The 25,881-nt window shown below is 39.8% G+C and overlaps 3 protein-coding genes across 5 annotated transcripts; 2 read left to right on the top strand and 1 right to left on the bottom strand.

Annotated features, from left to right (window-relative positions):
• The first annotated feature begins 90 nt into the window (after nucleotides 1-90).
• Nucleotides 91-15,163, top strand: trappc12 (trafficking protein particle complex subunit 12). Its single transcript, XM_079458687.1, is given in 16 exon segments — nucleotides 91-137; nucleotides 1,001-1,417; nucleotides 1,420-1,511; nucleotides 1,513-1,869; nucleotides 1,871-2,057; nucleotides 2,060-2,208; nucleotides 2,742-2,858; nucleotides 7,679-7,792; nucleotides 8,408-8,546; nucleotides 8,947-9,059; nucleotides 9,182-9,254; nucleotides 11,091-11,164; nucleotides 12,632-12,730; nucleotides 13,445-13,548; nucleotides 13,653-13,740; nucleotides 14,043-15,163. Coding segments are annotated over 15 exon segments (2,346 nt in total). The 5' UTR covers nucleotides 91-137; nucleotides 1,001-1,020; the 3' UTR covers nucleotides 14,286-15,163.
• On the bottom strand, nucleotides 14,355-17,282 carry adi1 (acireductone dioxygenase 1). The gene is made up of 4 exons (XM_079458691.1): nucleotides 17,134-17,282; nucleotides 15,930-16,049; nucleotides 15,679-15,858; nucleotides 14,355-15,440 (listed from the first exon to the last, which is right to left on the bottom strand). The coding sequence occupies exons 1-4, from the start codon at nucleotides 17,272-17,274 to the stop codon at nucleotides 15,315-15,317; spliced, it is 567 nt and encodes a 188-aa protein (XP_079314817.1). The 5' UTR covers nucleotides 17,275-17,282; the 3' UTR covers nucleotides 14,355-15,314.
• Nucleotides 16,573-25,558, top strand: psen1 (presenilin 1). 3 transcript variants are annotated; one of them, XM_079458690.1, is made up of 12 exons: nucleotides 16,573-16,844; nucleotides 17,546-17,620; nucleotides 19,403-19,497; nucleotides 20,980-21,251; nucleotides 22,461-22,602; nucleotides 22,677-22,744; nucleotides 22,890-23,110; nucleotides 23,586-23,684; nucleotides 23,793-23,879; nucleotides 24,043-24,210; nucleotides 24,366-24,484; nucleotides 24,625-25,558. In XM_079458690.1, the coding sequence occupies exons 3-12, from the start codon at nucleotides 19,462-19,464 to the stop codon at nucleotides 24,778-24,780; spliced, it is 1,368 nt and encodes a 455-aa protein (XP_079314816.1). In that variant the 5' UTR covers nucleotides 16,573-16,844; nucleotides 17,546-17,620; nucleotides 19,403-19,461; the 3' UTR covers nucleotides 24,781-25,558. The 3 variants fall into 3 exon arrangements, with proteins under 3 accessions (XP_079314816.1, XP_079314814.1, XP_079314815.1); XM_079458688.1 differs by having other exon boundaries at nucleotides 16,576-17,456; XM_079458689.1 differs by lacking the exon at nucleotides 16,573-16,844 and adding an exon at nucleotides 17,070-17,294.
• Nucleotides 25,559-25,881: the final 323 nt, after the last annotated feature.

Genomic DNA, 25,881 nt, shown 5'->3' with positions numbered 1-25,881 from the left:
AAGTGTTGTTCGAGAATACAGAGCTCTGCCGTAGCGAGAATGTTTGACACCGCTCGGCTACCGTAGGGCTTCTAGTTGACGTCAGTGCGCATGCGCGTGTTTACACCGCTGTCATCTCAGCTTTCTTTTCACCAAAGGTAAATTCTTATTCTTGCTTGAGTTATATATATATATATATATACTACTGATATTTTATTCTTACTTAATGTTATATTTGCTCTGTACATGAGTGTTGCGAAACATGGACATGGTCTGAAATGTACATTCGGTAAAGGGTAGAAAGAACTCGTGTTTTTGTGTTCTTATATTGATCACCATTTGTATCATCAGGTTTGCTACAAATATAATGCTTAAGCCTGCAGTGACACCACAATATATTTGTGGTAACAATGGTTTTTCAAATAACATAGTTCGACTATTACTGTAGGAGAACCATGGCTTATTTTCGTAAGGGTACTTATTTGTATTTAAATCGCTGAGCTGTGAGTTTTTCCCAGACCAGTAGAATGTCTTTGTTGTTGTATTTGATATATATTTATATTTTTCAATTATCATTACAATTGAAATGAATCTTACTTCATTTTTTCATAAACAGTGTTTAGATTTGTGGAATTAGTAATGTAGGAAATGAAAGAGGCTTCACAATCTCTCTTATCTAAATTTAATAAGTTATGTTTTACTGCACAAAACTGAAAGTTTTGTTTTGTTGTTGTTTGTCCTCTAATGTCCACACGCTCACGTTGCCCTCGTACCCTTATTAAAAATAAATGAATAATACGCTTTAATCATGAGCTGTACATCTTGTTGATTTGTTTTTTCAGTAATGTTCTGCAACGCATTCTTGATCTTTGTCAATCTATCAGCATCATCACTATCTACCCACCTACTCTATCTACCTATCAGTCTACCTACCAGTCTTACTTAATTGTCTACCTGCCTGTCTGTCCATTTATCTATTCATTCTGCCATTGACTTCTGTTCTGTTCGACTTGAATCATAGGGAACAGTGAGGCTGGAGTCATGGACAACAGTGATGCCCCGGTACAGAGACCTGTTACTCTGGAAATAGATGGAGCAGATGAGCCTAAAGGTCTTGAGGCCCAAACCGATCTTTTAGGCCCGTCCATCACTCCAGAAGTTCCCTTCCAAGAAGAGAGCATCGACCTGGACGCTGAAGCGTTCACTTCACTGCAGGATGACAGCGTTAACTCTGAGAGCATAATAGACAAGCTGAACGACCAGATGATGGAGAGCGTGATGATTTCCGATTCCCCCAACAGTGAGGAAGAGGATGTTGTTCCCGTTGACACACTGTTGGGACAGAATGAAGATGATGAGGCACTTGAGTCCAAAGGACCTAAAAGAGATGCAGGAAAAGAGGAGGATGACACCAACACTGCCTCCTCTGTCAATGCTGCGGACCTGAGGAGGCTTCTGTGTCTTTATTTGAAGAGGAGGTGGCTAAAACAGGGGATAATATAGAAACCGTTGCCCAGGCGACACTTGACACTCCCCAGCCCTGAGGGTTCCAATGCTCAGGATACCTGTACACCCCCCAAAGATGAGCTAGTTCCAGTCTGTACCATCTTCAGCCAGGGTGTACAGCCCAAAGCTCAAGCCCTGATACCTGATGGCTTCCAGCCCATCCTAGTGAAGTCTCCAAGCTTCACCATCGGCAACACAGAAACCCCCAACAGACTCGTCCCGCAGGTGTGCCAGCCGAGCCCCAGCCTCAGTAAGTTCTTTACAGATAACGGAGCGGGCAACCCAGCCTCGGATTTCTTCGATTCATTTACCACCTCCTTCATATCCATCAGTAACCCGAATGCGGACTCGCCTAAGGCGACAGTCCCTCCAGAGCCCCAGCTTTTTGTCTGGCCCTGGCAGCATGCCCGCCCCAGGGCCGCAGGAGGCTGTACCCACCAGCATGTACTTTAGCCCGGCTCCTCAGGGCGGTGTTTTAAAACCTCAGGCTGGTTCAGTGGAGCCTGCGGCATCTATGAGCAAGCTCCAGGCTGTGTTCTCGGGCGGAGACGACCCGTTCGCCAGCGCTCTAGCATCAGTGAGGTAGATAAGCGCTACGACGCATGGCTTCCCTCAGAGGAGACAAGGAGAGTGTTGATATCGGTGGCCACGCACCAGGTCAATCCCGTCCAGTTAGACAGAGAGCATCTGGCCATGCCAGGACTCAAGTTTGACAATCTGCAGGTCAGTCCAGTTTCGCATGTGACATTTACAAAATATGAATGGAGTTAAAATAAATGCTTTCATTCAGCTAACCAAGGTTATTTTAGTTTACTTAAATAAAAACTTTGAGAAAGTCTCTGTTCATTGAAACAAAAATTGGCCTAAAAATTATAGGTCAAACTTAAATTAAACAAAATATAGAAATGTTGTCTCAAAAATAAACTGCAATAGGTTTAAAGCCTAAAAAATTATAATAATAAACAAATAATAAAATGACAAAAGCATATATAAAAATTGCTAAAACTTTACAAAACTTAACATAAAAAATAAAAATAAATATGAATCAAACTAAAAACAAACTAAACGAAACTAAATAACCCTGCAACTATCAAAATTGTTGCCATTAGTTAATGTCTGTTAGGTTTGAGTTTATCCAAAAGCTGTCAACAGGTTTTAGCAGATATTCACATTTGGACTGTAAAAATACTGTATATTGAAACGATATGGAGCCAAATAAGTCTCAAAAATATTCACACGGTTTTTGTTCCTTACAGGGTGATGCCGTGAAGGATCTGATGCATCGCTTTCTTGGTGAGCAGGCAGCTATGAAGAGACAGGTGCTCTCAGCCAACTCAGTCGAACAGAACTTTCTGGGTCTCAAGCGACTAATAGTAAGTCACAGTTAATCTTTTATCCACCAATGAAATTCTTCTCATGTTCTTCTCATTTTGTTCTCATGGTCACGATGCAGACAGACCGTGTGCCCTTGATCTGTAGGATCGTATGTTGCCATGTGGTGATCTTGTCTGTATTATAGTTTGACAGCATTCCAAGCAGCTGAGTGTTGTATAGTTGAGTCAAAATTAGCCTGTTGTATAAGCCTGTGATCTCAGTCTTGTTATTTCATGCTGTTGTATGTCATGCTTTTTAGTTTTAGTTTTTGGTCCTGGAACTTCTGTTTATTTTCTTGATTCCTGCAGGTTGTGCTACATCACATCTTGTGGGTTGTTTCGGTTGGTGGATGGTTGTGTTTTCACACAATTGATTCACTGCTTATTTGTCTTGTTTGTTCAGTGGTCACCGGTTAGAAGTCTTGTTCACCTGTGTTTACATATATACTGTATATTCACACAGCTATGTTGTTCAATTGCTGGTTGATTTAGGCTTTCGGTTCCCCTGCCTTTGTGGTTGTTGTTTTTTGAGTTCTGCATTTTGTTTGTAAAAAAAGCTACATTCCAGATCAAACAAATAGAAATCGAATTATTGAGAAAGTCATCTTTAAAGTTGTCCATTAGAGGCTAGGGCTGGGAAGATATATATTGCTATCCACACTTATTATATCTGTTTAAGGCGATTATGAAATCACAAAAAGGTGTTGATTCTGTGTTTTATGCAAAGCTCTTCCGTGAACTACGGCTCTTTGATCAGGAAGTACTGCTCAAACTCAAATCAGTTTTTAGATTGAGTCGTTTATAATGTGCATTTGAAAAATCAACACTCGTCAAACATATAAATATACTTTATTATCTTGAAAATACCTAAACGTAAAAGAACAGCGATATAATATGACCATTGGCATTCCCAATTCGCCAACTAATACTATGCCCTTAAATTATGTACTGTGTTTGCTATGGAAAAGTATATACCTTTTGATGCGTAACTAAACTGTATGCACGCACTGGGACATACTAACGCGAAGCAGAAGTGGCAGTTGTTGCCTAGACGACACTGTGATCCTTACCTGGCACAAAGATCAAAATACAGCTCTTCCTTGCATTTAAGTATTTATTACTTTATATGTAATATTTACTGTATACTTATATTTATAATTTTTTTATTAATGCAGTATAGCATCACTAGTCTCCGCACTTTAGCTGTGAGTTCTGGGTAATATCAGCCGTTAAAGGCGGTGTAGGCAATCCTGTCCAGAAACGTTTGTTGTCATTCTGGTTGGAAGTCTCTTAACATCCTGATAGCAATCAGTAGGTAAAGCGAAAACATTGGTATTTTTATTATTACATATCGTCTGCAAAAATTGTTGGACCAATTACTGCCCTCGGTCCGAGGGCAATCATACGTCATGTACGTTGTCAGTCACACTATTTTGTATCTCACTGCGCACCCTGTTCACGCAGACATCATACGTCGTCAGCACGCTCATGTGCGATGTGCAGGCAGGGGCACAATGGCGGACAGAGAGCAGTTACCTGGAGATGTTCGTTATTGTAGTAATGTAATTCACTTTGTACTGTAATGTTTTCTCACCGGTGAATGTGAACAGGAACCAGTCTAACAGCTTCTGGTCTGTGCGCGCTCATGTTTTGGAGGAGGCGTGGCTTTGATGATGATTCGCGAGAGGGAGGGATCGTATGATTGCACCGCTTGCAGGCAAACGTTAGCATTTTCCAAATGATCAACTCTGCCTTTAAGTGTCCATGGATTCAGACTTCTGGACCATCCGGGTACCAGAATACTAATTTCAGCATACTATGATTTGGGAAATACTAATTCTATTTTCAAATACTATTTAGGGCCGGATAGTTTGCGAATTGGTACTTGTATGTAAATGGTACTTCTTTTGTGTCCCATATGCTGAGCCCTCTGGCTTTCGGATGTGGTGGCATTTAACAGCTATGCATTGAGAAACTGAGCATAAGAATTACACGATATATCGTCCCGGCCCTAACTGAGGCCCTGTGCAGGCCGTTGCTAAGAAGGAACTGTTTTAACGCTCTCAATGGGCACACTGCTATAAGGATGTTGGGGAGATTAGATGAACCCGAAAGCAGAAATTCTAAGCTTTACATAGATACCAAACGTGAGAGGGCAATTCCCACAAAGCGGGCAGCAGCAAGTGAATTTGTAGGCGTGTTTCTGCCCATTTTTGTTGAAAGAAATACCTTAATGGTTTTTGACATAAAAGATAAATAAAAAATGTTGACCCATACAATGTATTTTGGCTATTGCTAAAAAAACACCTGTGCTTCTTATGACTGGTTTTGTGGTCCATGGTCACGTATGTTAGATTATAGAGAGTACAACAAAACGACATCAAGCGGTAACGTAAGAAAGGCTATAATATGTTTTTCAGCAGCTACAGTTATTATATATACATGTAATCAATACAAAATAAATCATTTTCTCTTGTCTTTTGTGAATTGTCAAAACGTATGTCTTTAATGTTACTAGACAATATGATCATAATTAATAACAGCTAAAAAAAACCTTGTCATTATGGTTATGTCATGCATATATTGAAGGGAGACTTCAATGGAAAACTTAAATTGTATCAGGACTAGAGGATCTAATTCTAATACTGTTATTGCAGAACACCAGTCGATGTTTTATGCTGGTAAGGAGGTGGTAGTTTATCTTTATGACTCTGACTCTGTGCCAGCTGTAACCTCAGGGGTTCAAAATGACCGGCTGACTGCTCTCCCTCGGAGTACAAACATCAGATTCACGCAGACAGCTCTGTGATATACAGCCTTTCCTGCTGTGCCCACGTCCTTCAATAAAAGACAAGGATACACAGACAAGTGTATGTGAGAGAGCTGTAGTGTGTGTGTGCATTAAGAATGATGGCGCTGCTCGTGAAACCATGCGCTCTAATCCCACAGATCCTGAACTTCACGGCACAGCTGTGTGTAAAAGAGAGACTATAGACACAGATTACACTCTGTATGCAGTGAGGCAGTCAGAACCATATATAAATCCATTGTTTTGAGAACTGATATAAACATTAAGCGCTTTTCCACCATCGCGCCTAATCGTTCTCGTTGCTTAATCGCTCCACGTCGTGCCGATCCACCCCAGCCGGTGAGTAAATGGTTTAATTTTTTCCACCGCAGGGCTGATAACGAAATTTTTAGAATGTAAACACAAACGCGCCACGCGCTGCCTTGGTAATAACAAGAGACTGAGCTATAACGCCCCTGCGCAAATTCATTGGCAAGATTATACGGTTATACAACCATGCTGAAAATTCAGAGCCAAGAACAGTTTGTTGTCAAACCAGGCTCACGTTTAAACATAACTCTTTAACCCTTTCAGAGTTAGAAAGGTTTGGCACGATGGTGGAAAAGCTCTCATTGTCTCTGTCCAAATCTTATTGCATAGCACTATATAAATATTATACAGACTAATTCTATTGACAATGACAATGCTTTGTCTGGTTTGTTTTGGCTTGAGTTGTGTCGTTTGAATGGTGTTTGACTGTAGAGCATCAGCTTCACCACGTACAGCATCCGTCTGATTGCAGATGAGTTTCTATAAATGCTTTCACAGAGGTCACTTTGATTCAGAGTGCTCAGAATACAGATGGCCTTTTCTTGCAGCGTAAATTCATGCATTTATAGATTTATTAAACATGGCTATTCTTCTTTTTTCATGAAATATTGCAGTTTATTGTAAATCACTTATCAATGTAGGTCATTCTCTTTTTCAAATCCACGTACCCTCATAATCTTCAATTCAAATCTGAAAATGCACTTCCGCCCTGAAATGACCATCCATCTCAAACGATGTAAGTTAGACGGCTTGGGCGGAGCATCCGTTAACTCCTCCCCTTCAACTGTCAGTCTGCTGCCCATTTCATTGCAAAATTAATGCAACAGCTGTTTTTACATATAGAATTAATTCTCAGTGAAAAACGCAAGCCACGGCCATTCGTTTTCTCCTTTTCACTCGGAAATTGATCAGAACACGGAAGTAAAAACGATCGCCACTTCCGGTTCACAGGATTTTAAGGTGGCGTCCTACTGGCTAACTCCACGAACAAAGGATGGGTGAGGGACTACACAACAGTCTCTGAAATATTATTATCAGCAGTATAAGAATATGATATCCCATAAGAATACATATCCCATGGGGATGAGTTCATTTTTGGGTGAACTATTCCTTTAACAAGATCACTCCTGCCTTCCGCAGAAGAAAGATTTCATATATTGTGAGGGTGAATAAATGATCGCAGAAATATTGCTATCGTGAGAACCTTGGCTTCAACTGTGTTTTGTATTGGCATGTCCTTAAAAAGTGCGAACAGGAATCCCTGATCTGTTTTGTGGGGACGTTTGTGGAGTCCCCAAACGGGCAGTAGATCAGAAAGAGCCTCATTTCCCCTGCCATTGACTTGTGTTATGTCTGATCTCACTGGCGGATAGCCCTCGCGCGCATTTCCCTGCCAGTGGTTTTCGGCTTCATTTCCTGCTCTAATGAAGATTTAAAGTCTCCGGGGTCTCGGATGGAAGAGAGAGTGCGGGGTAAAGAGTGAGCGAGGGACTGAAACAGAGAAGCGAGACTGAAAAGGCTTCATATATGAGGAAGATGGACACATGTGACGGAGATACTAATAAACACACGTATGAGACAACGTGAAATATCATTGTTACAGTAAATGTGAAGTAATAAACAACAGCGATATATGTCATCGTTACAGCTGGGGGTCTCCATCACGAGATGTTTGTTTTACACGTTCATCTTCTCTCATCAGAGCACTAAGAACTGGAGGGCGGCCGTGGACCTGACGGGCAGACTGCTGACGGCTCACGGCCAGGGATACGGCAAGAGCGGACAGCCCAGCAACCACACCACAGACTCTTTACAGGTCAGCAAAACACCATCTGTATTGTAGTTTTAGGACATGAGAGGGGATGATTGGCATTTTGTTGTTGTAAAACAGAGCATATTTGGGTTCAGCAGCATTGTCATTATGTAACAGTAGAGTAATCTTGAGGTCACCCTGTAATATTTGACACTACGGGTGTTAAATACAATCAATTAAAATTCTATGCATTCATAATGAAATTAACAAAGTGCAAAAGGCCATACTGTGACTTTAGTTACAAAACAAATTGCTTCATTGCTCTTACAAAGTTAAAATCATTACCGTATAACTACGCTTGATGCTTAAACATGGGAATGTCGACTGGGTTCAGTTTGGTTCAGTGATCCTAACGCGTGAAGGGTCCTGCAACAGTACACAGCCGTCAGTGTCGTAGCTCTCGGCCCGACACCCACTCAGGGTCCGCAGGAACCCATCGGCGTCCCAGCGGCTCTGGAGTCAGCCGTATCAAAGCATCTGCTCGCTTTCATGTGCCAACCCCGTGTGGCTCGCCACATTCTGCTGCAAAGACGATTCTCTGTTTGCACACTTACATACAAACAGCATTTAAACACTAAACTTAATGCACATGTTGTTTTTTTCTTTTTCCGTCTGCAGCTGTGGTTTGTACGTCTCGCTCTTCTGTTTAAGTTGAACCTTTTCCAGAACGCTGAACTGGAGTTTGAGCCCTTTGGAAATCTGGAACATCCGGACCTCTATTATGAGTATTACCCCACCGTATACCCAGGACGAAGAGGTGAAAGTTATAAAATATAAAGATGTTGGGAAAAACCTATTTAGATTTGTGCATTTTAATGAAACATGGTTTAGTGTGAGTTGTGTTTTCTGACACATCGTGTTAAAGCGTGCAATTTGTATTGTATTGAAATGTATTAAAACCTAAGGTCATATGGGCACGTCCACCCTGAGATTTTTGATGCGAGTTCTGTCTAGTGACCTCTTTAAGCACTTCACACTGACCTTTAATCACGCGTCTCAGGAACCGTGATTAAATCAAAGGACCACCTGATCAAAGCCGAGCTCGAAGCCGTGAAGTCCGAACATGGAGTCTGTGTAGTTTTAACAGAAAGATGGAAATTAAGAATATAACCTGTTCTACATTTTAGCATCATTTCTGTTTATCTTGGATGTTGTAGGATCGATGGTGCCGTTCTCCATGCGCGTTCTGCACGCCGAGCTTCCTCAGTACCTGCAGAAGCCACAGGAGACTCTGGACCGCCTGCATGGAATCAAGAGCGTCTGTCAGAAGGTGAACGCGACCGAGTCGTGAACTTTCCACCCCGCCGGCTGTAGCTTCTCTGCAGCGCTCTGAAATGTCATTAGCGCAGCTGTGATTAGTGTTATAAAACTTGTGTTGTGGTCCCGTCACAGATCCTCAGTAACCTGCAGGAGGGTTTCGCTGAGGACGGGAGTATGATCAACCTCACTCAAGAAAACAGACAAGGTACAGAGCGCACAAATGAACTTCAGACTGTCTTTCAAAGCACACTTACATGTACAGTATAAAATACTTAACTTGTAACTTGTATAAATGTCTTTGTTCTGATTTCAATCTTAAATTAACATAAACACGGGTATTATTAGTCTTAACTCACAGGAAAAAAGGTTAATAAATGCTGTTAGTTCATTTTAACTAAAGCATTTACTAATGTTAACAAATTATTAAGAAAATAACATTTAATGGGATAGTTTATCCAAAAATGAAATTTCTGTCATCATTTACTCACGCTCATGTAATTTCAAACCTGTATAAATAACTTTGTTCTTATGAACATAGAGAAAGATATTTGGAAGAATGTTAGCAATTTTCAGTTTCGGGGATATCATCCGCTACCATAGAAAGTCAAAGGTGCCTGAGAACTCTTTGTTTTCCTGAATTCTTCAAAATATCTGTTCATGTGTTCAGCAGAACAAATAAATTAAATAAAAAATGTCCTACTATGGTAGCGGATGATGTCCCCGAACTGAAAATTGCTAACATTCTTCCAAATATCTTTCTTTGTGTTCATAAGAACAAATACATTTATACGGGTTTGAAACAACCTGAGGGTTAGTAAAGGATGACAGAAATTTCATTTTTGGATGAACTAGCCCTTTAAGGCACAGAGTGAAAATACGTGAGTGAATTCAGATTGTAAATTTGGATTGGTAACATCTCAGGATTTTGGATTGACATGAAGTTGAATGTACAGGATTAAAATTCTATTTAACTAACTTTCTGTGAACTTTCATATTTCTATAGGGTACCATTTTCAACAGATTCATCTTTCACGTTGTCTATTTGTAAGGCCTTATGAAAGATTTCAGGACTTCAAAGCTTCACACTTCTCTTTTGGAAAAACAGAGCAGAAATATTTGACTCACTACGATGCTGTTTTTAACATCGCAAGAGGTCACCTATGATTCGGGGCCAACATTTCTGTAGCCGCTTTTTTGGGGATGCTCTTAGATAGCAGCATGTGATCTTGGTTTGAGTTATCCATCAGAGTTGTACATGCTAGATCGACTTCCTCGCGTGTACAGTAGACAGAGATAAATGCATGCTCGAGTGTAGCTGAGAGGAGCACGTGGGATTTCATGAGCCCCCCACCTGAGAGCCTGATGTGGTACAGCAGGACAGACTCCCTCTGTTAGGGGCTCACATATCTGAGAGAGCTTCCAAACGCTGAGAGCCGGGCGGCTCGGTGACGTGTCCTGATGCTCCCAGAACCCCACACTCACTCTGTGCTTGCCGGTGCCCCCATAGTGGCAATAGGACCGTGTGTTTGGTGAGGTTAATCAGAACAGGGTAGATTTAGAATAGATTTAGATGCTGGTTTGCTAAAACTACGCTTTAATCTCTATTTGGTCATTTATAATGTTATTTTCACCTTCAGACCTTGCTGATGTCACTCAGAAGGCAAAGTTGTTTTGGAGGCGGAGCAAGCAGCCACCGAGAGAGAATTTTAGATGGTAGTTACGGAAGGGGATCACGGCCTCATTGAGGTGTCTGAGTAGAGGAGGACAAGGAAATGTAATGACATGTTCAATCTGCTCTGTCTTTACACACCATTGCTAGTCTGACATTAGCTGAAGAAGTTTGTTAAAGCGCAAACAGACGCGAGATCAGAGCCAGTCTACAGTGAGCCAAAGGGCAACAAGAAATGTGATTGTACTGTTTTCTGCTCTATAATTCTCTCCCACAGACAAATAATTGAGGGGTTGGAAGCGGTGAAAAGACGGAAAACACTGCAATTTCCAATTCTTTTCTATTTACTCATTGTCTCGCTCTCTTCTCCAGCCTCCATCCAGCTGTGGAGGTCACGTCTGAGTCGGGTGATGTACTCCATGGCAAACTGTCTGCTGATGATGAAGGTGTGTGCACGTCATACATACGCCTCCTAAAGAGAAAACTACCACTGATACCCAGTTACACATGAATTACATGTGCATGTGTACATTCTCCTGATGATTTGATTCTAGGGTGATGATAGGATTGTGTTACCTCAAGACTGTTGGAATAACTGTCTTTTAATGGATAAAGGTTTCGGATCATTGTTGTGTTGGTATAACGTACATGGAGTATTTGGTTAGATTTGAGTGGTTGGCAGAAATGAAAGCTTGTCGTATTCCGTTATAATGATACACAGTGCCATCTGCTGGCTAAAGACTGAAAGACAAACATACAGACGATTAACCAGACAAAACAAAGAAACCATAGAAACATTCACCTGAATAACAGCTGTTGGGTTGTACCTTACTTGTTTTAAATATATCTACATTAGATTCGCTGCAAACATTACTTATTTATATATATATATATATATATGAAGAGTTTGGTTCCACAATGAGACAACTCATAACATGTTTTTTTATTGTGCATTCCAATTCATATCAATTTGAATTGATTTATTTAAGCCATAATAACTCCCAAAAACTTTTTTAACACCATAAAAACACGATAACATAATAAAAAACATGATTTTCCAAATGATTTCTCATTATCTCATTTTGGAGCCAAACTCTAGTTTCATGCTTAAAACACGAAGTTTGTTTGTCCTTTTGATTTATCTCATTGGCAAACTCATTTTTCTCAAATGATATTCTCAAATATCTCATTTTTCAATGACATTTTATTAAATGAATCTAGACGCAATATATATGTATCAATTTACTTATTAAGTAAGACAATATGTATTTTCAGGGATGTTTAAAAATAAAAACAAACTGAGCAATCATTTATTTTTTTGCAGTGTTCCCAGCAACTAAATCCTTTGTGGTAAAAGCTGTTATAAAGAACTCTTTGTACATTTATCTCTATTTATGCTGTTACAAATATCACATCTTTTATTTTCTTCATATATCTAGTCCATAGTCTTTTGAAGCCATAAGAGCCATAAATCAAGTCTCCATTCGTTATGACCATCATACAGCATATTAGCTATTTTTATTATTATTATTTCATTCTAAACACAGATTCAAATAGGATTTCAAGGGATCATTCTCCCAAAAATCATTTACTCACCCTCAGGTTGTTTCAAACCTGTATAGCAATGATGGAAACTGTGTTTATCAGAACAAAGTCATTCATACAGGTATGAGATTACATGAGGTTGAGCAAACGTGGAAAGAATTTTCATTTTCGGGTGAACTGTCCCTTTAAGAACTACAGCAGATAGGGAAGATATTCACACAAAGCCATCGCATGACATCAGAACACATGGAATATAGGCTTTACATAGTTACAGGACGTATTGACATATTTTCATGTTTAGATGAACTGTGTCTTTAAAGGTGCTGTTTTACAGACCGTGACATGATTTCTCTTTGTATCACATGAAGGACTATGTACTCGCAGTGGATGTGTATCAGTCCATTATCGAATACGAGCCGGAGCAGAAAGTCCAGCTCCTCAGCGGAATCGGACGCATATTCTTACAGGTGAGATCTTTTTAGGACTACTGAACTTCTGGAGATTTAGCACTTACCTTAATCCAACACACCTAAAGAAGTTCATCAAAGTCTTCAGGATCATAGACATACACCGATATCAGGATGCCATGTTGGACAGGGCAAGACTGCTTGATATAAATGAGCAAGGGAGCTGCTTTGCTGTATAAAAAACATAGTAATGTTTGTGTTTCTCAAAGGTTTTCAATGCTTTATGATGGAAAGAGAACGGAAACATTCTAATCATTGACAGATGAGTATTTATTGTCATAAGGAACTCTTAGGAAGGAAGTTATGCTTATGTTTCATTTATAAATAATGCAGCTCCAGTCTTGGTCTCCCCGCAATTCCTTTTTTAAGAATTTTTTAATAAAAAGAGTCTTTCGAGGGACTACGGTGGCTGCACATGACTTTCGATGTCGTCACATTTTCGCCTCTTTTCCGAAGATGTGGTTTTTACAAAACACGCTCCGTAGAGCAATTTGTCCATTTAGGGATACTGCAGAAACATGCCGAAATCCATGCAAGGGGACCTCGGTGTATGTAGATAGAAATAGCTCATTCTGAGGTCATAAAAACGATCTTCATACAACCCTGAAGGCATAGTTATGTATATTATATTACATTTCTGTCAATATATCCTCCTAAAAATACACACTGGACCTTTAAGACTGTTATTGACATTTTGTTTGTTCATAACGTTAGATTGGGGACATCAGAACAGCGGAGAGGTTTTTCCAGGAAGTTGAAAAAGCCTGTAAGTTAAAGGGAAAATCACCTAATGAAGACACCTCCGTCCTGATGAACAGGTACGACATGTTTGATGATGTTGGTAGTGAAATCCTTGGTTTATTAACCGTGTTTGTGTTTTATGTGGATGTGCTTTGACTTGGAAATGTTCTGTTGTCACCAGTGCCTTCGTTCATCTGAGTCAGAATAATTACACGGATGCGCACGAGTGTTTTACCAGTGTCTTGAAAATTGATCCCAAGAACCCAGTGGTAAGCACTCGCTCTTTTTTTTGTGATCCAGACAATCTGTTTTATATTTTAGTCACAAGCCAAAACTTGAGTGTATGTCAATATTCAGTAGATCCTGAATTGTGGATAAAAATTATTGGTATAACGATTTAATGCTTCAAAACAGCATTTCAAACAAATGGGGCTCTGGATGTGCCTTACTCTTTCGAAAGATGCGTAACAGCGCCCCTACCGTATAACAAGTGTAACAACTTCTTGTAAGAAGTTGATCAAAGGTGCTGTTACTATTGTTGCTATTACATTGTTCCGTTTTTACTTTCCAGGCAAACAACAACGCTGCCGTGTGTCTGCTGTATTTGGGGAGGCTGAAGGAGTCCCTGGGTCAGCTGGAGAGCCTGGTGCACAATGACCCGGCGCTTTACTTAAACGAGAGCGTGCTTTTCAACCTCACCACCATGTACGAGCTGGAGTCCTCGCGCAGCACGCAAAAGAAACAGGCTCTGCTCGAAGCCGCAGCCTGCCGAGAAGGAGACAGCTTTAACATCCAGTGCCTCAAGCTAGTATGAGACACCACAGACACGATCCACAATCCAACGTTGCGTAATAAAGAATGAACAGACGTGAACGAACAAGCTGTGGCTGAAAATGTTGTTTTACTATAGAAGCTTCTAGAGGAGCACGTATGTACATCCTACTCTGTACAGACACGACCAAAGGTAACTTGATAACAGGCATACATTTGCTGTGAAAAAATGTAATTAGGATATTAAAATATGTTTGAAATGTGTTATTGTTTTTAAAGATTGTAGGCTATTTTCAGTTGTATCGTTCATAAATGTATAAAGCAATTCCAGATTTTAAAGTATAATTTATAAGGGAAAGTTATGTAATGAAATGTGAAAAATGATGATGCCCTGTGGTGTAATCTAAAACTGTTTTTAATATCATTTTGCCAATACTTTTATTTTGTGCAAATATTTTAATCAATTCATTAAATACTGTATTATCATTATACATTTTCTATTATTTAAATTGATTAAAAAACGGTCAGTAAATATTGGCAGCATACTTTATATGAAGAGTTTGGTTCCAAAATGAAATAATCCAGTTTTTTTATTGTGCTTTCCAATTAATATCAATCAAGCTGGTTTGTTTTTATTAGAGCCATAATAACTCAAATACAGATAACTAACACAATACAAACATGATAACATAATAATGTCAAATGAATACATGTGAAAAACGTTTTGAAATATTTTGACATTTTCTGTAATAAACTCGCACTGAAATTAGTAAATATACTGAGAAATTGACCAGAGAAAAAAATAACCTCTTCCGTATGGATGCGTCTGTAATATACAGTATAACAGTGACATTACTCGCTCTGAAATGAGTAAATATCTGGATTTTGACCAGAGAAAAAAATAAAACATTCATGAAGTACAGGTGTTTCTCAAGATCTTTTAATTACTGAATGAATGCTGAAAATGTCAGAGTATATGACACGATCACCTTCCACACAATGAACCCCACTGAAATGTAAAAAATCATTAAAGAATCTGTTAAAGTCAGGACTGTGAATGACACTATCCTTCCTAAATGTTTTGGGAGCCCTTCAGAGAGTTCACATAGGCCTCGCGGATGTCAAAGTCATCAGCCGGGCGGTTATAAGCCTTCCACACTGGTTCACCCACAAACAGACGCATTGCCTTGGTGTAGTTCTACAGAGAATGTAAAACAAGAAACATGGGTAAATTTGATCGTAAACATATGTTTCAACGGGTTATGTGGGGTACTTTAACCATTCCTTAAAGCACAGCCTGTTTCTCATGTTTAATGTGATTTATTGTCAATGAGAAATGTAAGCCAGGACTTGATTTTAACCATCAGACTAGTAAACTGTCTCGCAGGCAGCAGGAACAAAAGCATGTCAAATCCTATAGTGCTCTAAAGTCTTACGCTTTCATCAACAGTGAATCTGTGGTAAATTCCCGCTGGTAGTGTGATGAGGTCGCCCTTGGATACAGCTATCCGAATCCATCGGTCATTTTTATCCCTCACGTCGAAGTAAGACTGCCCGTCCAGAATGTAGCGGATCTCATCATCCAGGTGAAGGTGTTCTTCATAAAACATCTTCACCTGCAATGAAGAAATGATACATTCAGACATCAAACTTAAGATTTCATTCAAGATGCATGAATATGGCTTACTTTGGTCTCGTAATCGGGAAGTTTGTCAGAGTGAATAGTTATGATGTCCGTGTAGGAATAACCTCTTTCCTCACGGATCTTCTGCAGCTCAGGGTCATTTTCATAAATATCAGCATTCAACTAAACAGAAGAGTGAAACGATAGAAAAGATTTATCTTTCTGTAAGATAATCAAATGGAAAGTATTGCGAGAAACATATTGTGTCTGCTAGGTTGATAAACATTTGTATGGTTCGGCGGTCACAGCAAATGTTCGTTTTCGGTTTCTTTTTGGTTCCACCTGGGAAGCAACAATTGTTAGCTGCGAATCTGACAAAAATCATTACTTATAACGTTATAACTAAACTCTTGTTGTAAATAAACCATGGTTACTGCACTTGCATTGCAATGAGCCCATGTTTATTAAGCTCTTAAATTATTGTTAAAGGTACAAAGCGTGAAACAAAAACCTGAAACTTTCGTAGCAGACTTCGATTTTGATTTCATGACATGATGTTGTGGTATTTTGGTAACCATATTCCCAACGTCTATTTCATTAGCTATTTGACTTTCTTTGAAATCACCCTGATAGCGCACTTTAATACACAGATGCCGGTTGTGTCAGGTGACCTAGACTAACCGTGTTCCGCACGTCAACGACCCCTACCGAGATGTTGATAGACGGACAAGCGCGTTAGTGTGACATTCTTCGATGGATGTCTTTTGGACCGATAGTTTTTAAGAAAAGTGTGGAAAAGTGACTCCTCCGCGCGTGTACGGAAGATGAAAAGGGCTTAAAACGTGTCAATTTATTAATACAACGTAAACATATTAGCTGGACGCAGAATGACGGTAAAGCGTGATAACCGTCTCAGGCTGAGAGTGGATCCGAGCATCGCCCGCATATTCCCGTTTCAAAACATCTATTCAACAAAAGGTCATATATTTAACGATCTGTGATTTGATAAAGATTGTAACACTACGAGACGCATCGATTTGTCTCCCCGCCGTCCGCAAACTTATTGAAATATCACTGTAACACATGTCGGGAGGGTCTCCGTGTTGGTCGGGGGCGACAGATGGAGAAATGAGGATAACGCGTGTAATTCGGTGTTTGTATGACACTGAAGTATTTATTCAATGATAAGCGGTCAAAGGTCATACGTACGGAACACAGTTAGTCTGCGTTAACGTCACGTGTCGCGCGTGTTTTCTGACGCTCGAACCTTCCAGTAATAGACTCCGATGTCTTCGAGCTGTTTGAGGGACACGGGCTGGTTCGGGTTTAATCTGTGAGGAAGTTTCTGGTCCTCTTCAGACTCCTCCATGTACCACGCTTCAATCCCGCTCATGTTTACAGTTGACATTCCATGCGTGAAGTGGGGAAGTAAGAAAGTGCTTCAAAATAAAAGCGTCTTGTAAATTTAAACGGTCACTGTCGCCCTCCTCGAGGAAAGAAAAACAGTAGTTGTGTAACTATTTATTAGTGTGTTTTAGACCGTTGCCCATTAGGATTTACTGATGTTCCCGTTTCATTATAAATTAAATGGTGTGGTAACCATGTGTATTTTTGGTTTCAATACAAATCTACAATATGTTAAATCTATAGCGACAAGACTTTTATTTTAAAATTTACAGCTACGACCTTTATGTCGCGCTCATCGCGGCTGGCTTCACGGTATCGGGGTTGGTCGGTGTGAATCAAGACTCAAGGTTTGTCTTACATTCACCTCTATGTGATGTTAATAGTCATTTTACATTTAATGGCATTGATGCGCGTGAATGTACCATTCTTCGTTTTAATGTAAATACCCTATAACTCATTTCTTTAATTTATCTTGACTCACAGAGATGTCCGGGCGGCTAACTAGCCGAAAGCTGCTTTGTTATCAATCTGTTAAACTCTTCTCGTTTATTTAATGATCAACTTTTCTTAACAAACATACATTGAACTTGACTTCACCCAGTTTTATATTATTTTATTTCCATTGCAGTCAGATCGGCGCAAAGCATTTTTCTTTGTAAAACCATGTTTTTTTCGGGCATGGTGCAATAGTCTTTATACGGGGCTGAATCCAGCTTCTTATTCGCAGCGATCCACTTTAAAGACGCGACGCTTCTGTTCGCCTTCTGTTATTCGCGCTTTTGTGTCTAGAAAATAGAAAATATGAATAAACTGTTTCTAATTATTATTAACACTGTGCGCGTGTACAGAGGAGAGGTTTCTCTGCTGGCTGCTTGAGCTCAATGCCCCTTGAGATGATAGTGGACAATGACCATTTGAACTATATCGTGATATATGCCAACTTCATTGGTCCATAACTTTAAAAGGGTACAGTAAAACGTCTGCTTTTTTGCATGGTGGTAGACAAGGACACTGGGTATAACCCACCTTTGACACACCCTTAAAGGGACACACCGTTCAAAATGGCCCATTCAACTGTATTGTGAATGTCCCAAATTCGTGGGTCCATAACTCCAAAATATGTTATAGTAAAATGGTCTGTATTTTGCATGGTGATAGTCTATAATAGTTGGTGTAACTCTGCAGTAAACATTTCAACTCACCTTCAAAGCCAGCTGAGATAAAGCTCCGCAAATTGCCAATATTTCAGTGTCTCATTCAAATTGCTGGACGAAGGAAGTGACGTCCCTACAAAACTTCAGCCACTATTAGATTATTAATGATAATTTTAAATCTAATTTTTTTTATTTTCGCCTTGTTGTGCAAGCACTGTTGAGCTTGTGCAGAGGCTGCAGTTTTTGCCAGAGGGGAACTGGAATCCCCTGGTTAGGCCTGGTTTCCCTCCGAGGTTTTTTTTCTCCTCCAATGGAGTTTTGGGTTCCTCGCCACCGTTTGCATACTGTTTTGCACTGTTTTGCCTGGCCGGGGGGGGCTGCTAGAATTTGGTCTTATTTAATTAACACTGCATATAGGAATTTATTGTGTGTCTGATATTTGACCTGTGTTTTGAATTCCATAACCTTTTATGTTTTACTTATAGTCATTTTTTTATTCTTGTACAGCTGCTTTGTAACAATGAAAATTGTAAAAAGCGCTATATAAATAAAGCTGACTTGACTTGACTTGACTCATTCATATGTCTTGTCACATATGTCAACTTCGTGGATCCAGAAATTAAAAATGCCACATTAGAAATGTCAACACGTCTTGGCATGTGATTAGCCAAGAGCACCGTATGTAGTCATTATATTTTCGTATAACTATGAATCAGAACGAGCTTTATGTGGCACACAGGAAATATAAACAAACATCATTGAATTGCCAGATATGCATAGTAAAACTGTTCATACTGTGCATTTTACAAACATAAACATAATTTAAACTGTTCTGCCAAAGTGATATTGAGAATAGTAAAATATATATATTACTTTAGTAAAACCATGGTTATATTTTCTGCTTTGCTGCTTTTTTTTGCAATGTGTATTCAGTTTATTCGCAGGCTTTAATGTTGATTTCTGTTGTGTTCTCAGTTCTGACAGATCCAGAGCTCCTGCTGTTTCTATGATTGTAGAGTGCCTACACTTCACCCATGGCTGATAGTGTGGAGAATGCAGTTAATAATGTGGTAAGTATGGATGCATGTTGTATGACTTACTGTGATGGGAGAAGTTTATTTCAAGAGGGAAAAAAATCTGAGAACGTCTACCCTTTTTTCTGCCTGAGTTGTAGCACAGGGTCGTTCCTGTAGCTCATTGGCATTCCTGTAACTCGGTTGTGTTCCTGTAGCCCAGTGATGTTCCTGTAGCTCTGTGCCATTCCTGTTGTGCAAGGAGTGTTCCTGTGGCCCAATGGCATTCATATGGCTTATAGCCCGGTGATGTTCCTGTAGATCTATGCTCTTCCTGTAGTTCAGAGGTGTTTTTAAAATGTAAAGCCCAGTGGCATTGCTTTAGCTCAGTGGCGTTCCTGTAGCTCTGTGCCATTACTGTAGCTTAGATGAGTTCCTGTAGCTTTTAGCCAAGAGGTGTAGCCCAGTGGCATTCCTGTAGCTTATAGCCCAGTGATGTTCCTGAAACTATATGGAATTCCTGTAGCCCAGAGACAATCCTGTAGCCTCTAGCAGAGAGGTGTTTCTGATGCTTAGAGCAGCATAAAGGTCATGGTTTTGATTCTCAAGGAACACAGTCATGTTGAACTGTATAGCTTAAATGCACTGCGTTCCTGTAGCTCTGTCCCATTCTTGTAACTTAAACGAGTTTCTGTAGCTTTTAGCCCAGTGTGAACATTCCTGTATCGTATGGGCCAATGACGTTACTGTAGCTATGTAGGATTGCTGTAGCTCATTGGGGTTTCTGTAGCCCAGAGGTGTCCCTGTAGCTTATAGCCCTGAGGCGTTCATGTAGCACAGAGGCGTTCATGTAGCACAGAGGCGTTCCTGTAGCACAATGGGTAGAGCAGCACAAAGGTCATGGGTTTGATACCTGGGGAACACTGTATTTTTTAGCTGTGAAGCTTGAATGCACTGTAAGTCGCTTTAGATAAAAGTGTCTTTCAAATGCGTAAATGTAAATATTTTGATGTTTTCTGTCAATTGTTATGTGTTAATGGAAATCTACATAAGGAAAATGTCCTAGCGGAGATTCCTTTGCTAGTTTATGAACAAATTGAGAAAAAGTTGTTGAAAAAGGCCATGTAAAAAGCACAGGCACATCTGACCGCACCCATGATCAGGTGGGGCATGTAAAATACAGTATTCATCACAGCTTGTTGCTGGAGGCTGATCCGCTCGATCATATCTCACTTCATGAAGCGTACCTGCAATAATCACAGCTGTAAAACTTGAAAAATGCTTTCGGTTTCCTGATCTCTTCTTAGACGATAGAGGACTTTGACCCTTGCTCTTGTGTATATATTTTTAATCAGAAAGGGAATTTTATTTCCTCATTTGAATGCTAAATACTTCAGTTTAAAAGGCAGTTATAAGTAACACAGTTGTTGTGTAAATGTAAACACTGACCCATGGCACATCAATAAAAGTGTAAATAGTGCTTTAAAGCCCCTTAAAACACAAGCACACACTTTTACTTTTGGGTTTCTCTCTGTGCAGTCAAACAATGGACCGGAGACTAATCAGCACGCTGAGACGGGTGGCGCAGGGGGTCCAGGCCGGGGTGAGGTGGAGCTGAACGGACAGCCGCCGACCCCACGGCCACCTCAGGTGGTCAATGACAGTGAAGAAGATGAAGATGAGGAACTGACTCTCAAATACGGAGCTAAACATGTTATTATGCTGTTTGTCCCCGTGACGCTGTGTATGGTGGTTGTCGTGGCAACGATCAAATCGGTTAGTTTCTACACGCAGAAGGACGGACAACAGCTGTGAGTATCATCACTGGGATTACACGGACGGTGCAAGATATGCATTATGACATATTTTGATCGAATATAGTATATGAAAGTTTTACACATTTTCATCAAATATTAAAAAAAGCGAATCCTCTGCGTTGTGAGAAGATATATTATGTAAAAATATTATTTAAATTATATACAAATTAAATTAGACTTCTCTTTGTTTTGTGCCGTTATCTTAATAAACACGATATCATGTTCGACATGGGTGAAACAATATATTGTAGCATGATATATAGCATTACAAAAATAAATCGTATCTAGTTTTGTTCAAAATATAATATTTCTTAATTATTTATTGTATTGAATCATGAACTGAGGGTATCAGTACATTTGAAAACCTTCACAATGGGGTCATTACCAATCTACATCTAAGAACAGAACTGTCCATTTTTTATGTATTAAAGATATAATATATATTTCGTTTTTCTTTTCTTTTGGCTAACAGAGGATATGCTTTGTACATCAGACATTGAACGCATCTGTCACTGTTCTGTATTCTGCAACCGTGGTTTTAAGACTCTACCCTTAAGGGTTATACCTGACAGAGATGGGTTGCTCGTGCCCATTCAATCCAAACACACAATGTTAATCGGTCACGTCCTGACTTGATCCAGATGTGTTGGTTAAGGATAAGTCTTCCAAGGAATTCTTAATGCTGAGCAAGATGTATTATTAGTAAGAGTGTAACAATACCCTTATATGGATGGATACCTGTACATCAATGAAATGACCAACTATACCGAAAATTGACTGTATTCTCCAATGCCAAATATTGTGGTAATGATATTGTAATTTGTCATTAATATTTTTATCTGGACTAAAGCATGTCAGCCCAAAACATGTTTAAAAATGTCCTGATTGTTTATTATGTTTCTGTTTTTGAATACTTGATCATTGTGTTTTAATAATTAAATAAATGTTTTTGAATGAGCGAATGATACTTTAAATGACGTGGCCATTTAGTTGATACTCTCTTAACCAGACACAGCGCCACATGAGCGTTTAAGAGAAAACTTTAAATAAAGAATTTACTGTTGCGTGTTGCGATAAAAAAACATGGATACTGTTCCCTTTATAAATTGTTTCAACGTTACATTTTATCTTGTTAGATTGCTAAGAAACATTGTGTTAGTTCCTCTGTGTTTATTGAGTCACTTTTGTTTTGCTTTTATTCAGGATCTATACTCCATTCCGTGAGGACACGGAGACCGTGGGTCAGCGTGCTCTTAACTCCATGCTCAACGCCATCATCATGATCAGTGTTATAGTGGTCATGACCCTCGTGCTGGTAGTGCTCTACAAGTACAGATGCTACAAGGTCTGTTCACTTGGCATGTTGACCTCTCATTGATTCCTCTTGAATGCAGATTTATCATCTGTGGTGTTTCGCAGGTGATTCAAGGCTGGCTGTTCTTCTCCAACCTTCTCCTCCTGTTCTTCTTCTCCTTTATTTATATGGGGTGAGTTGCATCGTTTCTCGCTCTAGGCTTGTTCAATGTTCTGTGTCATCATTAAATATGAACTAATGTCATCATCTATTTATCATTTTGTCGTGGCAGCCCTACGGTTATGTGAGTATCGGTTCACCTCTGTTTCTCACATCAGGGAAGTGTTTAAGACTTACAACGTGGCCTTGGATTACTTCACGCTGGCGTTGATCGTCTGGAACTTCGGTGTGGTGGGAATGATCTGTATCCACTGGAAAGGTCCGCTGCGGCTCCAGCAGGCGTATCTCATCATGATCAGCGCTCTCATGGCTTTGGTCTTCATCAAATATCTCCCTGAATGGACCGCCTGGCTCATCCTGGCTGCTATTTCTGTCTATGGTCAGTTACGTTACTCATGAAAGTTACAAAACCGTTTTAATGATTGAAAAATATATAGTTGAATTTCTGTATTTTTGCTCATGAGCCAATCCCTAGACTGATCAAAGGGTTTATTCACCCAAAAATGAAAATTCCTTCATCGTTTATTTCACTTCAAGCCATCCCAAAGCTGTATGATAGGAGAGAAGATATTATTGGTAACCAAACAACATTGGACCCCATTGACTTCCATTGTATGGAAACAAAACCTTTCTCAAAATATCTTCTTTTGTGACCACAGAAGAAAGAGTCATATACAGGTTTTCGACCACATGAGGTTTTTTTTGGAGTAGACTATCACTTCAAATTAGCAATTATTAGGCGTATCCGACGTACAGATTATCATACATCTGGTAGTTAAGAATTATATAAATGTATTATTAACCTATCTCGGATTTTATGTACAACAGCACAATTCTTTTTCTATTTTCTGTAGATCTTTTGGCAGTGCTGTGTCCAAAAGGACCTTTGCGTATTCTTGTCGAAACGGCTCAAGAGAGGAACGAACCAATTTTCCCAGCCCTCATCTATTCCTGTAAGATACAACCATCCACCCTTCTCTCTTCTTAACCGTCGTTGCATTTTAACATTGCATATTGATCAATTGCTTTTGATTCATTTGTACTCAATTGTTTGTGATTAGCTACCATGGTGTGGTTGTTTAATATGGCGGACACTGCAGATAGCAGGAATAACTCCAGCCATCCAGTTCCTCAACAGGAGAGCCAAGGTGAGTCCAGAATATCCAAAAATAAGTCCAGACGTGAGAGTGATTTGTTGCGTGTTTTAGAAGATCCAGCAATGAAGAGGGTCTTCATCTGTTCATCGGATGACAAATAAAACGCTCATATCGGTTCTATTGTACTCGAAAGTCCTCTATCTGTCCCCTGTAGTCGGCATGGCACCCACAGCCCAGCCCGAAGATGACGGCGGTTTCACGCCTTCATGGGTCGATCAACAGCAGCATCAGCTTGGACCGATCCAGTCAACCGAGGAGAGCAGACAAGAGATCCAGCAGATGCCCTCCGCACGTCCTCCACCTGCGGACGATGATGAAGAAAGTGAGTATCTGTTGAGTGCGTGTTTGGTGCCCACACAACAGCTCAAATGTGCAAACATCCTTTTGCCATACACAAAATTGTGCCAACAATATTTTATCCATTCTTTAATTTGTTTCTTTTTAAGCAGAATTTGTATGCGTTTGTGTGTTTTACAGGGGGTGTGAAACTGGGCTTGGGAGATTTCATCTTTTACAGTATGCTGGTGGGTAAAGCGTCAGCCACAGCAAGCGGTGACTGGAACACAACCCTAGCCTGCTTTGTGGCCATTCTCATCGTAAGTTATCCCCTATAGTTCAGAGTGTCTGAAATCAACTACTTCCATTTTATACACATGAGAATAAACACAGTACGCACACACACGCGATTTCAGACAAGCCAATTGATTGTTTTAACATGTTCTGTTGTGCTCCTCAGGGTTTATGTCTAACTCTCCTGCTCCTCGCCATCTTTAAAAAGGCCCTTCCGGCCCTGCCCATCTCCATAACCTTCGGCCTGGTGTTTTACTTCGCCACTGATAACCTGGTTCGTCCGTTCATGGATCAGCTGGCTGTTCATCAGTTCTATATTTAGTCCAGAGAGATGCACTCCACACTGCAGCAAATTCCCACAATTCCCAGCAGGGAAAGTTCACCCTGTAGACACCTTCATTTCTTCTGGACATTTGACTGGATGTGCCGATTTGGCATCGAATAACTTTTTATAATTGCAGTGCCTCTCCAGTGACTCGACCGATCTGGACATTTGCTTTGAATAAGCAAAGACCATCCGATGGTCATCTGACATGTATGAATGCTTGACGATGATTAGGACATTATCGCTTTATTATGAGTTTGACGAACTCTGGTATTTGGAATGGGACCAGCTTGCTTTCTTCACTCCCTAGGCATTATGTTAATTCGGGCTGTGATGTAATGAGCGTTAACCCACAGCTCGATGAATGTTTCAGGTTTTCAAAAACACAGGTAGATTGCTTTTGCTTCCTTTGAAACAATCCAGTCATGTTTTTAGGAAAGCTATCTCACATAACTGTTCTGGTTAAGCTAGTATTAAATGACATGCTGTTAAAAGCTGCTGTTTTTCTCTTCGAGAACGTGCCGGAGAGTCAATTTGGAATGTACCATAAAAGTCCCTTCATGTTTAACGTCTGTGCACGATAGGAGACACAAGTCTGTGCAAGAACTGCTTGTTTGTTAATTTTTTTGGTATTTCTTTTTTTATTTACCATGGAAACGGTTGATGTTTAATTTCATAGCACCCTCGTCGTTTGTCATGCAAGAGATTGCAAACATTTTGTTACTAAATCAATTAATTCACAAATAAAGAAGTTGCTCGTTTTGAGCAATTGTGACATTTCGTTACCTTTTCTTTGTTTTCCCATTGGTCCATTTATACCTTGTACTGACAACATCTTGGATTGTCCAATCATAACTGGGCGGTGGTAAATACAGGGTGTTTAAAGAACAGTTAAGAAAGGTTTGTAAAAGTGATGCTTTACTTGACAACTTAAAGTTGAGAAACTTTTGTGGCAACTCATTTTGAAATCAACCGGTACTTCATGTAAATTTCAGGAAAGTGAAATCAACTTTTGCGATGCAATAACAGATGTTTTTTTTTCACCCGTAAACTTTAAAAATGCCCTGTTACTTTTATTCTCACTGCTTGGCCACAGTT

The sequence above is a fragment of the Barbatula barbatula genome, assembly GCF_947034865.1.
Source record: "Barbatula barbatula genome assembly, chromosome: 6".
Lineage (NCBI taxonomy): Eukaryota > Metazoa > Chordata > Actinopteri > Cypriniformes > Nemacheilidae > Barbatula > Barbatula barbatula.
Note: the sequence above shows the minus strand (reverse complement) of the source record. Positions and strands in the feature narration are given on the sequence as shown.

What these genes read in the sequence shown, in the direction of transcription:
- psen1 (XM_079458690.1), top strand. Translation starts at nt 19,462, where the DNA reads ATGGCTGATAGTGTGGAGAATGCAGTTAATAATGTG. An exon ending in AGAATGCAGTTAATAATGTG is followed by an intron (nt 19,498 to 20,979) that starts GTAAGTATGGAT and finishes CTCTCTGTGCAG; the next exon opens with TCAAACAATGGACCGGAGAC. An exon ending in TCCTCAACAGGAGAGCCAAG is followed by an intron (nt 23,880 to 24,042) that starts GTGAGTCCAGAA and finishes TGTCCCCTGTAG; the next exon opens with TCGGCATGGCACCCACAGCC.
- adi1 (XM_079458691.1), bottom strand. Translation starts at nt 17,274, where the DNA reads ATGTCAACTGTAAACATGAGCGGGATTGAAGCGTGGTACATGGAGGAG. An exon ending in TTCCCGATTACGAGACCAAA is followed by an intron (nt 15,859 to 15,929) that starts GTAAGCCATATT and finishes TCTTCATTGCAG; the next exon opens with GTGAAGATGTTTTATGAAGA. An exon ending in GATTCACTGTTGATGAAAGC is followed by an intron (nt 15,441 to 15,678) that starts GTAAGACTTTAG and finishes CATTCTCTGTAG; the next exon opens with AACTACACCAAGGCAATGCG.